We start from the raw sequence: 14,901 nt of genomic DNA, 5'->3' as shown, positions 1-14,901 counted from the left end.
TATTAATTGTAACACTTCCTTTTTACATCCGTTTTATATTAATTGCAACAATTCTATATTTGGAAAGGACCTACCATTATTTTATAATTATTCTCTCTCACTAATCACACTTTACAAATATTTTATTATTTTATTTCCTATCAACCCCACTTATACTATTTTTTTTACTATTTATCATTACTACAAATAATACTTTATATTATAAAAAAACCTTTTTTAGGGCACTTTATAAATTTTTTTTAAACTTTGTGAAAACCCTATTGTTATGATTAATACGAAACGGAGGGAGTAATTAATATTCCGTATGCGTAGGAAGAGAACTTTCGTTGGTGTAGTAAGATCACTGGACAAACAAATGATGTTCTACACTCCACAGTCCACATTTAAAGTGTTGTAGACTTTGCCATGTTGTATTCTTGTATATAACTATATATTTGCATTCTCTACTGTTTACTTCTCTCTCATATTAAATCCATGGCTACTTCCATCGCCGGCGCCGGATTAATATCGTCACCGCTTGCATTGTTCGGCACCGCCTCAGCACGGCGGCGTCCGGCGGCCCTTGTTGCTGTCAATGCTGAGCGCAAGCTTAATCATAGCAATGGAAAAGCCGTAACTTCCGGCGCCATGGAAGAGGAGCAGGAAGTTAAGCGGAGTTGGAGAGATTACTTTGAATTGGCTAAGCTCTTCATCGGATCTGACGGTGGTCCGCCTCGTTGGTTTTCGCCATTGGAGACTGGGAAGAGAATGCACAACTCTCCTCTTCTTCTCTACTTGCCCGGTATGTGGTCTAACCTTTTTTTTTTTTTTTTTTTTATACTTCCTCTGTTATATATTTATTATGTGCAACTTTGAATAATATGTAGAGGTAGTATAAAACAATATATTGTTGAGTTTACTGTATCATTTAAGGAAGTTTCACGTACCTAAATTCTAATGTTTTCATTTAGAGCATGTTCTATTCGGCTTATTTTTATCCGTACATGTCTAAATCCGTATAGAAACAACAACAAAAAAAATGTTCGCATTACATATATTCGTACATGCAAAGGTTGAAGTAATGGAGTAGTGACATTGCTCCCTAACTTTGCTATGTAAATTTAGACCTTTTGTCAAAAAAAAAAAAAAAAAAAAAAAATTAAAAAAAAAAAAAAAAAAAAAATCAGACTAACGATTGGTGAATAGATTCTTTAATTTTTCTGAAGAAAATTTTCAAAATCGATCATATCTACCAGTAAATTTCTTACTATATATGAGTTTTTAATCTTTGCTTTATAGTACAATTATGTAGTGTGTTTTGATCTTACATACACTGATAAGTGATAACTTGACTACATTTTGGTTGTTGAGATTTAAGAATAAATTCAAAAATAGCTCGCTTTTGGTTGTTGAGATTTATGAATAAATTCAAAAACAGCTCGCTCTCATGTGAGACTCTCAATCGAAGTAGATAAATGTTCATTATTTTCTCTTGATCTTCTTTGAATCGTCTATGAAGGGAAAAAAAAAAAAAAAAAAAAAAAAAAGTCGTTAAGTAAATTTTCAAAACATTTAATTTTCATAATAATTGCCAAAACCCGTGTGCTCGCAAGCATCTCCAATCACATGGCTGCAAATAATATTATGGAACATACACTAATCGCCTGATCTATCATTAATTGAAAATGTCCTTTCTTACTTTACAACCAATAATAGATATCAATTATTATTAGTAGTCGTGTACTTGAAATTATCCACCAATTCTGAACAAAGATATAAATTCTTCCATAATATTGACAATACTATAAATCTATTATCTATAATATCTATACTTAATTAACTTAAAATTATGAAGAGTTATAATACAATACTCAACTACACTACCTTAGCTTATTACTTTTCTCTTCATCTCTCTCTATCTTATATTGATGGCGGTTACCGGCAAAGGCTACGTCCCCGTCACCGGTGTTGGATTATAATCGACACCAGTGATGAGGTTGTTCGGTAGTCTATAATGCAGAGCGTAAGTTTATTAGTTCATGGCCGATCACTTCCACCACAACAAAAACTGTGACGCCAACTGTAAAAGTGGAGGTAGCTAATAATAAAAACTATCATCATATCAATGGAAAAGCCATAAGTGCAGGTGCAATGATGGAAGAGGACCAGGAAGATAAGAGGAGTTGGAGAGAATATTTTGAATTGGCTAATCTCTTCATCAAATCCGACGGTGGAGGTGGCCGTGGTCATGGCCCGCCTCGTTGGTTTTCGCCATCAGAGACGGGGAGTAGAATGCACAACTCCCCTCTCCTTCTCTATCTACCCGGTATATATGATTTAATACTTTCTCGTTCTACAAATATTATAACAAACCTCTCACAGCTATTTGTATTATTTGTTAAGGTGAAATTAAAGTTAAATATGTCCATAAACAGTATTGGTCTATAATATTTTAAAGGTTGAAATTATAAATAATTACCGTGATTACATCATTTTGTACTTATTGAAAGTCTTCCTTTTATTGACGTTTATATTATTTATTTTCATGTTGCAAATTACCCATAACAAAGTAACATTTCTTCCTTATTATCTTATTACCCACCTTAATTAATTAGTTATGAGGGTAAATAACATGGGATGCTTTTGTGTTTTCTCTCACCATTAATTTACTTTCTTAATATATGTGCACCCTCAAAGGTCTCAATGTTGCAATGTTGTCGATGTCTAATAAGACATTGTGGCCATTATAAATGGGAAAAAAAAAAGTTAATTATATATAGTCAATTACAAATTTACAATGGCCTAGATTTAATACTAATACAATAAAAGTACATATCATGATTAAAAGATTAAATTTAATATAAAATAGGTTAAGCCGTCATATATGGGATAGTTTTCAAATGGCCATGATAAGTTTGTAGCCATTGTTATTCTTAAATATGCATTGTTGATATGTATCATTAAACCTAGGTATTTATTTAGTTGACTAAATAAAAATTTAAGAAATTTTAAGAAAAAAAATAATGATGAATAGTCCGTAAAAATAATTTCAACTAGATCAACAAAAATAATTTCAGCTTAGTAAAAATAAGTTCAATTCAACAACAAAAAAAAAAATTTAAGTTCAACAAAAATTATTTCAGTTCATTAAAAATAATTTCAATTTTGCAAAAATAAGGTGAATTAAACAGGACCTTACTTTTTATTTTCACCTAAACATTTTCTTCCTGCCATTGATCCGTTTGGGTTTTCATTGATGTTCTTGATAATTCTTAATTAACATTCTATCTCTATAATATAAAAGTATGTATCAAAACGAATTTAACAAGATTTCATATATATAACAATAAACTAGTAAAACCACCAAAGATAGTTAAAAGTGACATATATGAATAATCCTAACTCCTAATGTTCAAGTAATGCAAGTAGAAAAAATAGAGGAAATATATACTTTTACTATGTTAAGATTTAACTATTCACACTGTTTACATACTCCCTTTGTTTCGTAATAATGGCAATATTAGGGTGTGCACAAAGTTTTAGGAAAATTATAGCAGGATGGAGACCAAAATAAGATATATTTTATAATACAAAGTATAAAGTATAGTTAATAGGAAAGAAAAATAATAAAAAAAAAAGTGTCAAAATATGAAAGTGTTGCAATTATTATGAAACATAACGAGAAAATGTTGTGATTGTTACAAAACAGAGGGAGTATATAATAATAATAATAATAATAATAATAATAATAATAATAATAATAATAATAATAATAATAATAATAACTTGCTCTGTAATCTAATATATCATATATCACTAATAAATAAAGTCGGTCTCGCAGTCAGGCCACGAGACAGCGACACTTGACATTCCAGTTTTTCGCCTAGTGTCGCGCCACGTAGGCAATAAATAGGTATTATTGTGACACGTATGATGCTAAATAAGCGATTTTTGGATAGATTTTTTAAGATAAAATTGTCGTATAGAGTTTTATTGTCGATAGAATTCTAATATTTCATATCTACAAAATTGATCATAACTTTTTATAAATATCCTATAACTCAATTCTATTTCCATCATCAAATTCATTCTAAAAAGTTCTTTAAAATAAGACCCATTTATAATATATTTTTAATAAAAAAAAATATTTTTAATAAAAAATAGAAAATCAGTAAAAATAAATTTTAATCAGAAAAAAAAATATTAATTTGGTAAAAATACTTTCAATTCATTTGAAATAATTTAAGTGCAATAAAAAAATATCAAGTCAATAATAACATAGATATCTATTTACAAATAAAACTACAAAAAGTATAGTATTTTATAAGTAACCGATATGATATCGTATGTGTAAATATTTTACATTATCAAAAGGGGCTATATGATCGTATTTAACATTCAAGCTAAAAAGTTTAGGACAATCCGGGAATCGCCCAGGCGCAAAACTAATATATATAAAGGGGAGTTTTTTCCCAAGGTTTTAAAGAGCCACATAGGATTTAATTTTCTTAGCGCGTCATGTAGGATTATAAATATTAGTTGTAGCCAATTAAATAAGAGATTATTAATTTTTTTTATAATTAAATAATTCAAATGCCACATAAGCAAAATTGGCGAATGAGATTTTTGAATTTAAATTAATTAAATATAAAATATTATCTTTTGATATTTAGAAATTTATCTAAATATATAACAAATTTTAGCACATAAATAAAATAAAAAATTATTTTATAAAATTCAAACAATCCGTGCATCACACGGGTTTCATCTAGTTCACATTAAACTAGACCTAATCACTTGTCCAAAAAATTAAAAATAAATAAATAATAAAAATACAAATAAAACTTAGACCTAATCAAACATACCTAGGTATTTTTTGGGCCCAAAATTCCCAAAAAAAATAAAAATAAAATATAAAAAAAGTTTAGCCAGTCCAGAAAATCCATTTCTAGTTAACAATTTGACCCAAAATAACAAGTTTGGGCATAACTTGCTTTTTTTGGCTTGAAAGCATGGTTCGAAATGAGCCTTTTTTGGGGCAAAGCCTGGCCCATGATCACCTCTATGGCTCTACATCAAATTTCTAAATATAGTGTGACTAGTGAAGTTAAATCGAAAACAAATTTCTCAACATAAGAATCATCCATATATCTCAAAGGGGCAAGTTCCAAACATCAACAAAACTCATGTTGAGAAACTGGCTCGTTAATTGCAATTTATTTTAAAAAATGACTTTCATGGGGTATTTGGTAAGTGGGTATTGACTATTGAGCTAGAATACATGGACACTTCATCCAACTGTCGTGTCCGTGTCGAACACTGTGTCAAACTTTGACACTAGCTCATGAGACACACGACGATACATCTCAGTCCGTATTCTACTATGATATGGGTTGTTTAACTTTTTTTTTTTAATGAGAACATTTAAGTAAGTAAAGTAAGATAAATAAGGTAATTGTAAAATAATATGGGTGCCTTTATTGGTAGCTCATTGTTAATATGATATGGTATGATGTAATGAGAGGATGGAATGACAAATATATGGTCATTCTTTTTTTTAAAAATATTTATATAAATTTTAACATTCCGTATCCATGTCCCTTATTTTGAGATAAACGTCTTCCCGCATCAGTTTCGTACCCGTATATTTGTCAATACTCATCCTTGTACGACCTAGCTATTGAGGGTGGAATTGGGAATATTAATCCCAATTTATGGTAATTCTCATGTTTGGTTCATGAGAATGGGAATATAAAGGGGAAGGAGAAGGAGAAGGAGAAGGAGAAGGGGAATGGGAATATAGAGGGGAAGGGGAATGGATATAGTGAATTAGAAATTGAGAAACATATAGTGAATTGACTAAAATGCCATTAATGAAATAGAAAATGGAATTAATTTTGAAATGTTCGTAATTGTATAATTTTATTTCTCATCTATGCCCATCTCTTTTCAAACCATTAGACATATTTTATAAATTTCCACCTTCCAACTCCCATTCCCATCATATAATCTCCAACTCCCATTCCCATCATGAATTCATCCGGTTTGCATTGGCCCAGATCACCTTTTATCTAGTTAACCCAGCGTAATTTCCCTCCCATTTTTAATTTCATTGCGCCAAAAACTTCCCATCTTCCACAATGCTTGTATAAAAAAAATGTTCAAATTAAAGTTTGTGAATACATCACCAATTCCTTCACATATCAGTCTACTATTATGTAGCAGAAAGTTACTGGCTCCATTAGTTATGATGCAACCATGAATTTGAGGATTATAGTTTTTTTGGGGAGGAATGAAAATTCATGTGAATTTCAATTTTTCCGGGTGGTGATGGGTTTTAATAGGTTGGGTGGATGAAAAATTGAGGATATTTTGGATTGGCAAGCTCAACAAACTCGTCGCCAACTCTACTGCGAACTGGGTTTCCCTCGTGCTAGAGGTGTTTAGCACTTTGGCGACGAGTTTGTTGATCTACCGTGGGAAACCCAGTTTGCGGTAGAGTTGAATATGCTCAAATTTCATGATATGGGAAAATAGGATGGGAGAGAAAAACTGAAAAATGTGGGCTTGGTTTTTGGAGAGAGAAACAGATTTAACTGTTTAAGGGGGTGTTTGTTACTTTGGTTGTGGTGGTGAAGAGGTAAACGGATGGTGGGGTACTAGGGTTTGTGGGGAAAAAATAAAATTATTTGATGAATTCCGTCAATTGGTAGTGTTACCACTCACGAAGGAGGTAATTTTTGACAAATTTTCAATCTTTTAACGAGTGCTTTACTGGTAGTACAATTTGCTATGTTTGATGTTTCATTACTTATTCAAAGTTGGCTTTTATCAAATAATTTACAGGAATTGATGGTCTTGGATGTGGACTTGTTTTACAACACCAGAACCTAGGCAAGTGAGTATTAGCCGCCTCATTAGTTCATTCCCAATCCTTTTACTTCACTGTTTATATAATTTCATTGGCTAAAAGCCTGTTTTTGTAACAACAAAAATATCCTATTTTGGCTGTTTAATATGTAATTGTTGATGCAAAAGATATGTCCATGAGATTTTATAAACATGTACTGCTAATAGTGACCATAAACCTTTACACTTTGTTTGGATGAGACTCATGAGAGAAAATTGGAAAGAAAGGGCGTGAAGGGAAAGGGAGGGGAACAGATTCCTGTGTTTGGATGAGAGGTTGGGGGAATGAAGTTGAGGGAAAAGGCCCTCCCTGTTTAATAAACAATATCCCTTTGGAGAAATTTAGAAGGAAATGACCCCCTCCCCTCCTCCCTTTTCCCTACATTCCTATCTATCTTTGCTATACAAAGCAAGTGTTCATCACGCCGAACTAATGGGATATTGTCTTCTTTGTCAAGGATATTTGATGTATGGTGCTTGCACATACCTGTCAAGGATCGAACTCCATTCCAAGGTCTACCTTTTTTTGATTTTGCACCGTGAATGTATATTAGTTATATACATATATGCAGAGTACAATGTCTGTTTTTTTATTTTTTGTAACCTGTTATCCTGTTTTGTATTATACTTTCTAATAAACTACATGATTATGCAATCACATCTATTCAACAAATGTAGTGTATATTCATGTTGAACACATTTTACATAAATATAATGTGTTGTAGTAATAACCCCAATGTTTGTGATTATAAGACAATATTGTTTTACTACTGTTATCATTCTTTCTTCATTTAGAACTGGTATTGCTGGTTGAGGAAACTGTAAGGTCAGAGAATCTTCGGTCCCATGAGAAACCCATTTATCTTGTTGGAGAATCAATTGGAGGATGTGTTGCATTAGCTGTGGCTGCTCGAAATCCTGATATTGATCTTGTACTCATTTTGGCTAATCCTGGTAAGAATTATTGTTTGTGTATTGCAAATTTTTCTCTATGATTTCCCATGTAAATTTTCTTGAGCTGAACTACCATCAATATTTTATTCCCATGTATTTTTTTTTTTTTTTTTTTTTTAAATAGAAAATATACCATTAAGTTGTATCAGCTAAACTTTAGCTAAATGTGATGCATTCTGTGAATCTCATTCAACGTTTAGAATGATATGATTTTATCGATACCCGGTTCCACGATTTGCAAAAATTCTCTATTGTTGAAGTGAAATGCCTAGGACGTACAAAGACCATTGGTTAATGAGGAATATCTAGGAGCATATGTAAGCTAGATTAAAATTATGTTAAAACATCTCTCAAATCCTGGAGATTAGAACATTGATTTTGTTATCTCTGGTATTTGATCCTATCAAAATTGTATTCAACATTGTTAGTCTACAATCACTTGTTAGTTTGCCTCTCCATAAAGTCCAAACTTTACTGTGGAAATGAAACAGAATTTAACTCTCATGTTTATTCAGTTACCTTGCTTGAACTAGTGATTTGTTGATTGGTCTTGCAGCTACATGTTATAGCAAATCAAACCTGCTACTTCTATTTCCTTTACTGAAAATCATCCCCAATTACATTTCTCTGATCAGTATACGAAACATGCTCGGCCTTATGACAGGTTTAGTTTCCTTTTCATTTATTTGATTTTGTATTGCTTCATATCTAAGCCAACAGTTTTTGCATGCTAAGACTGAGTACTATTTCCTAATCTTCCTAGGTTCTTTTAATCAAAGGCTCATTGATACCTCTTTAGTAGAGCAGGTGTAGGGTCCTAATTAATTTGTGCTCTAAGTTACTCATAATTAATGGTCCTACACCATAGATATAAGTGTGAGGGTGAAAATGCAATGTCCTCCTTTGGTGACTGCAGTGCTCCACATATTCAAATTCTGTCATCAACAAAACGGACGGGGCAGCTGTATCAGTTTATATATGTGCTTCTGAGATAATAATTTATCAGATCAAGTTATTGTAGTGTGCCCATGTTACCAGATTCTGCATTGGAGATTTGTTCTTGATTTTTTTTTTTAATCAACCAAAAATGAGGTGTGGAGTATAATAGTTTGAGGAATATATATTTCTCTCATTATTTTCACTCAAACGAGTAGATCTGTATAGAAACATATTGAGACTCAAAACTGAAATTAATAAAGACAATATCAACTTGTCTCCGAAATAGAAATACTCTAAAGTTTGGCCTTCAAATTTGCAAACTAAGCTGTTGGATTTCAATGCAGGGTATGTACCACGCCCTGAAATATGAGACCTAAACTCATAATTACGAAATGCTAACATTGCAATGTTGAATAACAAATGATAGGAATACCTGATGATACAGTTTTATAAGCAGTGATTTGAATAGAGGAGAGCTTGACTTCCATAAAACATAGCGAGCTGGAGTGCTGGACATAGGTTAGAAGCTGAATTGCTAATAGAACTTGTGATATCCCTCCCTGAACATTGTGTTTATAACTTCGTCACCACTAACATATCACTAATGATGGGTAGTGCAGCAAATTTTCTGAGCCATGAGAATTTTTCATCACTAATCCATGTTTGTTTCAATGAGGACAAGAGTAGAAGACTAGTTGTATCTGGCTAGCAAAAAAATTAAGCAACTGACAATTTCCTTTCAATTTCCCCAGGTGAACCCTTTAATTTGATCTCATCTAGTGTGGAGAAAGGGCTTGAACGACAAGCAACATTGGAACAACTTTCTCAAGGTCTTGGTGATCTGTTATCCTACTTATCTGTAAGGCCCAATACTCTTATTAAATCTCCATTGCACAATTTATTTTACATTTATGATAGTCAGGTATGTACAGTAGATTGTCCATATATTTGTGTTTTTGTTTTTTTTTTGAGCTGTGTTGTATCAAGGCTTTTGAGCTTTTATGCATGTAGCCAAAATCAAATTTAATTGCAAAACAATAGTGCTCTTACATGCTGTTCTTTCACTCAGTGTGTCTCTGCTTGAAGGCTTTCTCTTCCTTCCTAATCTGCTGGGATAATAAAAGTGTTGGAACTTGGGAATACTAAGGGAGAGAAAAAAAAAAAAAATTCAAAACCTCTTTTATTCATTTATCATGTCTTCTTTCTTATTACTCCGTATTATATACAAAGTATCATTGTAACCTTTTTTCCTTAAAATATCAATTCTCTTCCTATATGGCTTATTACTTATCAAATTTGTACCATTTATGTACAGTATCAGAATGCTATTGTTTATCATTATACGAATGAATACTTACTAAGCAATGAGTTCTTGAATGAGGTCACAGTTATTGGCTGGAATTTTAAATGAATTATTGTGAGCATATGTCTGAGTTGTAAACTGAATATAGTTGTACTTCAATTAATTTAGCCGTTTGTCATTGATATTTTAGACCCAATCGATTTTTTACTTCGCATTTTATCTACTTGTAAGAAATTCATGATTAAAGTCGCAGGTCTTGGCTGATATTCTTCCTAGAGAGACACTTTTGTGGAAGCTGCAGATGATGAAATCAGCTTGCTCATTTGCTAATTCGCGTTTACATGCTGTCAAAGCTCAGATTTTAATTCTTGTCAGGTGGTCATTATTTTCATTTCATAAGTTTAATCAGTTACTGTTAAAACTAGAAAGATTTCTTTGCAGTTCTGATTTGCTATAACCCCAAGTTAAGGAATGAATATATCTTTAATCTTTGTAATCTTTAGTTTGGGGATTTCAAATTAACGTCCTTGAATACTTCTTAAGATTGATTATAATGTGTGTGTTCCTCGCCAGACCACATGGAGTGCCGATCACATTTAGATTTGTGAGGCGATTGTACCAATTTGGTTTTTGACCTGATGTACGCCGCAATAGCTTGTTTATTTTTATGGTAAATAGTATGTAAATCAAATATCTCACAAATGCAAATACAAGCATATAGCACACCTTTCTATATTTTAGTATTTGTGCAAATATGCAAAATTGCAAATAATACTAGGAAGCAGAGAATTAGAAATAAGATGATGTCAAATAAGGCAAAGATGGTCTTAGCTAATACTTAGGCAAGAAATGCAAAAGGTATATCAAACACTCCACAAAAACTTTTAATTCTTCATGAGAATCATCATTTCAAGAAGTCGTACAGTGATATACGACTTTCACTTGCTGTTTTCAGCTTTATTATTTGCAATTTATCACAGTGAAAGGGATCAACTTCTACCAAGCTTGGAGGAAGCAGAAAGGATTCGTGAAGCTTTACCAAAACAAGAGATTCGTGTGTTGAAAAACACTGGAAAAATGCCAAAGTGTGAGATTCGTTACTTCAAGGACTCTGGTCATTTTCTCTTCCTGGTTAGTTGAACATAGTCCTTCTTAAAAGTTCGAGACTGGATGCTGATATGGCACATTCTATTCTTCTTAATATGATACTCTTGTCTTGGCAAGATTATTTTCTTCCTTTTTATTTTTTCTGTTTAGTCTTGACATTTAATTTTTAATATGCTATAATTCACAGGAAGATGGTGTTGATATTGTGACCATTATAAAGGGTACAAGTCTATATCGTTGTGGTAAATTCCACGACTATCTTTCTGACTACTTGCCTCCCACTGACGCTGAATTTAAAAAACTATCTGATCCATTCAGGTAAATCATCATTTTTAGTATAAATTATCTGTGTGAACGTAGTAATGAGTCTAATGACACCAGATAGGAAAATTTCCAGAAGGAGAAAAGAAATGTTCTTGAGGTGATATAACCATATAATCCCTTCATTTCAAAGTATACTACATTTTAGATCCTAAAATGTTGATGTAACATTAGATGTCACTATAGAACACCAATGTCAACATACATCATCAACACAATTATATGTGATATTAACTGAATTCTTTTAGTGTTTAAGTAGCTATATTTCCTTTTATCTTGCAATGAAGGGGGAAATGAGGAACACTATATTACATGGTTCAGAATTCAGATTTTAAACATTTTGTGGATCTTGATTATAGTTGTTTTTATCATCATCATTGATCACAGATGGCTTGACATTGCTACTGGACTGGTGATGCTCTCTACTTTGGAGAATGGTAAAATTGTGCGAGGCCTTGCAGGAATTCCTAGTGAAGGTCCTGTACTATTAGTTGGAAATCACATGTTACTGGGTTTGGATTTATATCCTATAGTAATAAACTTTATGAAAAAGAGAAATATTATCTTGAGAGGTCTTGCACATCCTTTGTTTTTTGTAAAGCTGCAAGAAGACGTATTGGATATATCTATGTTCGATCCATTTAGGATCATGGGTGCAGTTCCGGTCTCAGCCAGTAACATCTACAAGTTACTTTCATCAGGTTCTCACATTCTGTTGTATCCGGGAGGAGTGCGCGAAGCTCTTCATGACAAGGTTATGTATCTCTTTTAAAATTGCGTCTTTCTTAATTCTAGCTTTTTTTGGTGGAAGTTTTTAGACGGATGTCAGAAACATGCAGCTTTCCCCATTAATTTACTTGGCTAATCTTGTATAGCTGTCCTTTTATGTAGAGACCAGCAGAGAATTATAAGCAACTCAAAGATTTTTTTAATATAAAAATGGCAGACAACTCCAATACAAATACTAAGTGTAATGGTAATACTAAAGAGCATTTCCTTTTATAGATCCACTGCTGGAAGAGAGTCAAAGTCAGAGAATTTTGTAGTCCTGTAACTGTATGAGTGTATGGCAATGGAATGTATTGGTTGACATTTTATAAATAACGTTCAATTAAACAATAACTATGCAGGGTGAGGAATATCAATTATTTTGGCCAGAAAGGTCTGAATTTGTGAGAATGGCTTCTAGTTTTGGAGCAAAAATTATACCTTTCGGAGTTATTGGAGAAGATGATGTTTGTGAGGTTAGCTCGTGTTTGTCTTAATACTTATTCCCATTAGGAATTTTACGCATACTCGATTATGATTATCCATTTTGTATTTCAAGTCTAAAACAATTAGCATACATATATGATTCTCTTACGCAAATTCATTCATATGCACTCATATATGACAAATCCCCTAGCATACCAAGGTATGCAATTTGTCAACAACCTGTTCTGTGGATGTACCTATGCGACATGCATAAACATGCTTGTCTCGCTATTACATCCATAATTTGCATGTATAATTTAAGGAAGTTTTTTTTTGTGTTGCATTTCTGCAGATTCTTCTAGACTCTGAAGATCAGATGAAAATTCCTTACCTCAGGGAAGCCATAGAGAAACGGACTAGTCAGATTCAATTAAGGTAATCCTGGTTCCGTATCCTAATATGACAAGATTTTTTATTTTTTTATTTTTTTATAAATCCTTCTACTAACTGGTATGGTATCTCTTGCTCTGGTTTTTACCTAACATATGAGCCCTCTAATAAAGGCTTGATATACGAAAAAACATCCATGAGCTAACCTTTGTTAAATTTATGATAGGACTGACTTGGAAGGGGAAGTAGCAAATCAAATTACGTATTTTCCAGGAGTTGTACCAAAACTTCCAGGCCGATTCTATTATATGTTTGGCAAACCAATTGACACAGCAGGTATCTTTCTGATTAGTGCATGCAAGGATTCTGTCTCATGTCCAGTAAACACTTCAACGCCTTACAGTTCATTTTTTCGAGTTTTTAGATGGCTTATGTATAACATGTAAATTAGTGAAATTTATCAATGTTAGATTGCAAGTAGTGGTAGTGTAATTTCCTGACTTCTCTATTTCTTCATCCGATCAAATTTTCTTTTAATGGTTTGTCAGTCATCGTTGCTACATACGATGATATGAACTTTGTTGTGTATGACAGGCATGAAGCAGGAGTTGAGAGACAAAGAGAAAGCACACGAAGTATATTTGCAAGTGAAGTCAGAGGTTGAGCGTTGCATCTCATATTTAAAGGAGAAAAGGGAAAAAGATCCCTACCGGAGTCTTGCTGCCCGAACATTGTACCAAACCATGCATGGCTCCGAGGCTGATGTTCCTACATTTGAGCATTAGTTATTATTTACGTACATGGAAGTTCCCTAATTACAAGAACTTACAGTATGTTATCTACAGTCCTACAGAGCTGCATACAATGGTCCAGTCACCCTGTATACTCCAACACAATAAATAAATTAAAAAGGGACCTTTACTATGTAAAATCAGACAAACGATTAATATATAACAATTCATTGGTGGCTTATTTACTTCCTGAACCATCATTTTCATACCTGAAGGAATAGATTTCATTTCTATCTTTACGTTGTCAACCACGATGCCAAGCCTCAGGTGGCACGACAAGTTTCGTTCATCACAGGAGACAGTTATTATAACTCATACAAGCCAGATTCAGTCGAGGAGTCCAGTAACTACTTGGGAGCTCCTGCTGATGACTGTTGATTTTAAGGCTGCTAACTACATCCTCCAAAGGAAACTCAGCCTTCAATACGATTCTGATTAATAGCCGAGCTCTTAGTATGAATGTAGCTTGATAATTTTCTACTTTCTGGCTTTGTAGTCCAAGAAAACTTGGAAGCACTATGTAAGTTTTCTTAATGAAACTGACAACATGCGTAAGTGCTACATATTGAGTTTTGACAAGTCATACTGTACTTCGTAGTATATATTCATTTGAAAATTGGCAATCAATTAGGGTAGTGAAATAAACATTGGGACATCGATAGGTCCAATAAGAGAATGGTCTTATTTATAGAGAGATCAAAGCTCAGCTATAAATTATACGGCACATTTGTTAAAATCAGAAAATGTGGAAATTGCTATGCATATATTACTTTATTTCATTGCCATATCAAATACGTATGGATTAGAAAATTTTCTACTTAGGTATCACGACTGTAATATAGTCTCTCAACGATTTTCTTAATTAGGATGTTAATTATGACTTGAAATCTAATACAATGGCGAAGGGTCAACTTCAAACGCACATATCTCTCGATCCAGAACTGATCTTGAGCTGATTCAAGTTGGAGGTTATAGCTTGTTTCAAGACTTTCCAGCGAGAGGTCATATGCCCAA

General features: G+C 32.7%; 1 protein-coding gene across 1 annotated transcript; it reads left to right on the top strand.

Moving 5' to 3' along the window:
- The first annotated feature begins 434 nt into the window (after positions 1–434).
- LOC110694681 (acyltransferase-like protein At3g26840, chloroplastic) lies at positions 435–14,459 on the top strand. The gene is made up of 14 exons (XM_021871842.1): positions 435–781; positions 6,826–6,877; positions 7,347–7,402; positions 7,684–7,842; positions 8,399–8,506; positions 9,534–9,640; positions 10,332–10,459; positions 11,065–11,215; positions 11,379–11,509; positions 11,900–12,266; positions 12,643–12,756; positions 13,059–13,141; positions 13,323–13,432; positions 13,691–14,459. The coding sequence occupies exons 1-14, from the start codon at positions 475–477 to the stop codon at positions 13,879–13,881; spliced, it is 2,064 nt and encodes a 687-aa protein (XP_021727534.1). The 5' UTR covers positions 435–474; the 3' UTR covers positions 13,882–14,459.
- The last annotated feature ends 442 nt before the right edge of the window (positions 14,460–14,901 follow it).

The sequence above is a fragment of the Chenopodium quinoa genome, unplaced genomic scaffold, assembly GCF_001683475.1.
Source record: "Chenopodium quinoa cultivar QQ74 unplaced genomic scaffold, ASM168347v1, whole genome shotgun sequence".
NCBI lineage: Eukaryota > Viridiplantae > Streptophyta > Magnoliopsida > Caryophyllales > Amaranthaceae > Chenopodium > Chenopodium quinoa.
Note: the sequence above shows the minus strand (reverse complement) of the source record. Positions and strands in the feature narration are given on the sequence as shown.

Coding starts and splice junctions, on each gene's coding strand:
- LOC110694681 (XM_021871842.1), top strand. CDS start 475: ATGGCTACTTCCATCGCCGGCGCCGGATTAATATCGTCACCGCTTGCA. Junction 7,843..8,398: donor ACTCATTTTGGCTAATCCTG/GTAAGAATTATT, acceptor TTGGTCTTGCAG/CTACATGTTATAGCAAATCA. Junction 9,641..10,331: donor ATCTGTTATCCTACTTATCT/GTAAGGCCCAAT, acceptor TCATGATTAAAG/TCGCAGGTCTTGGCTGATAT.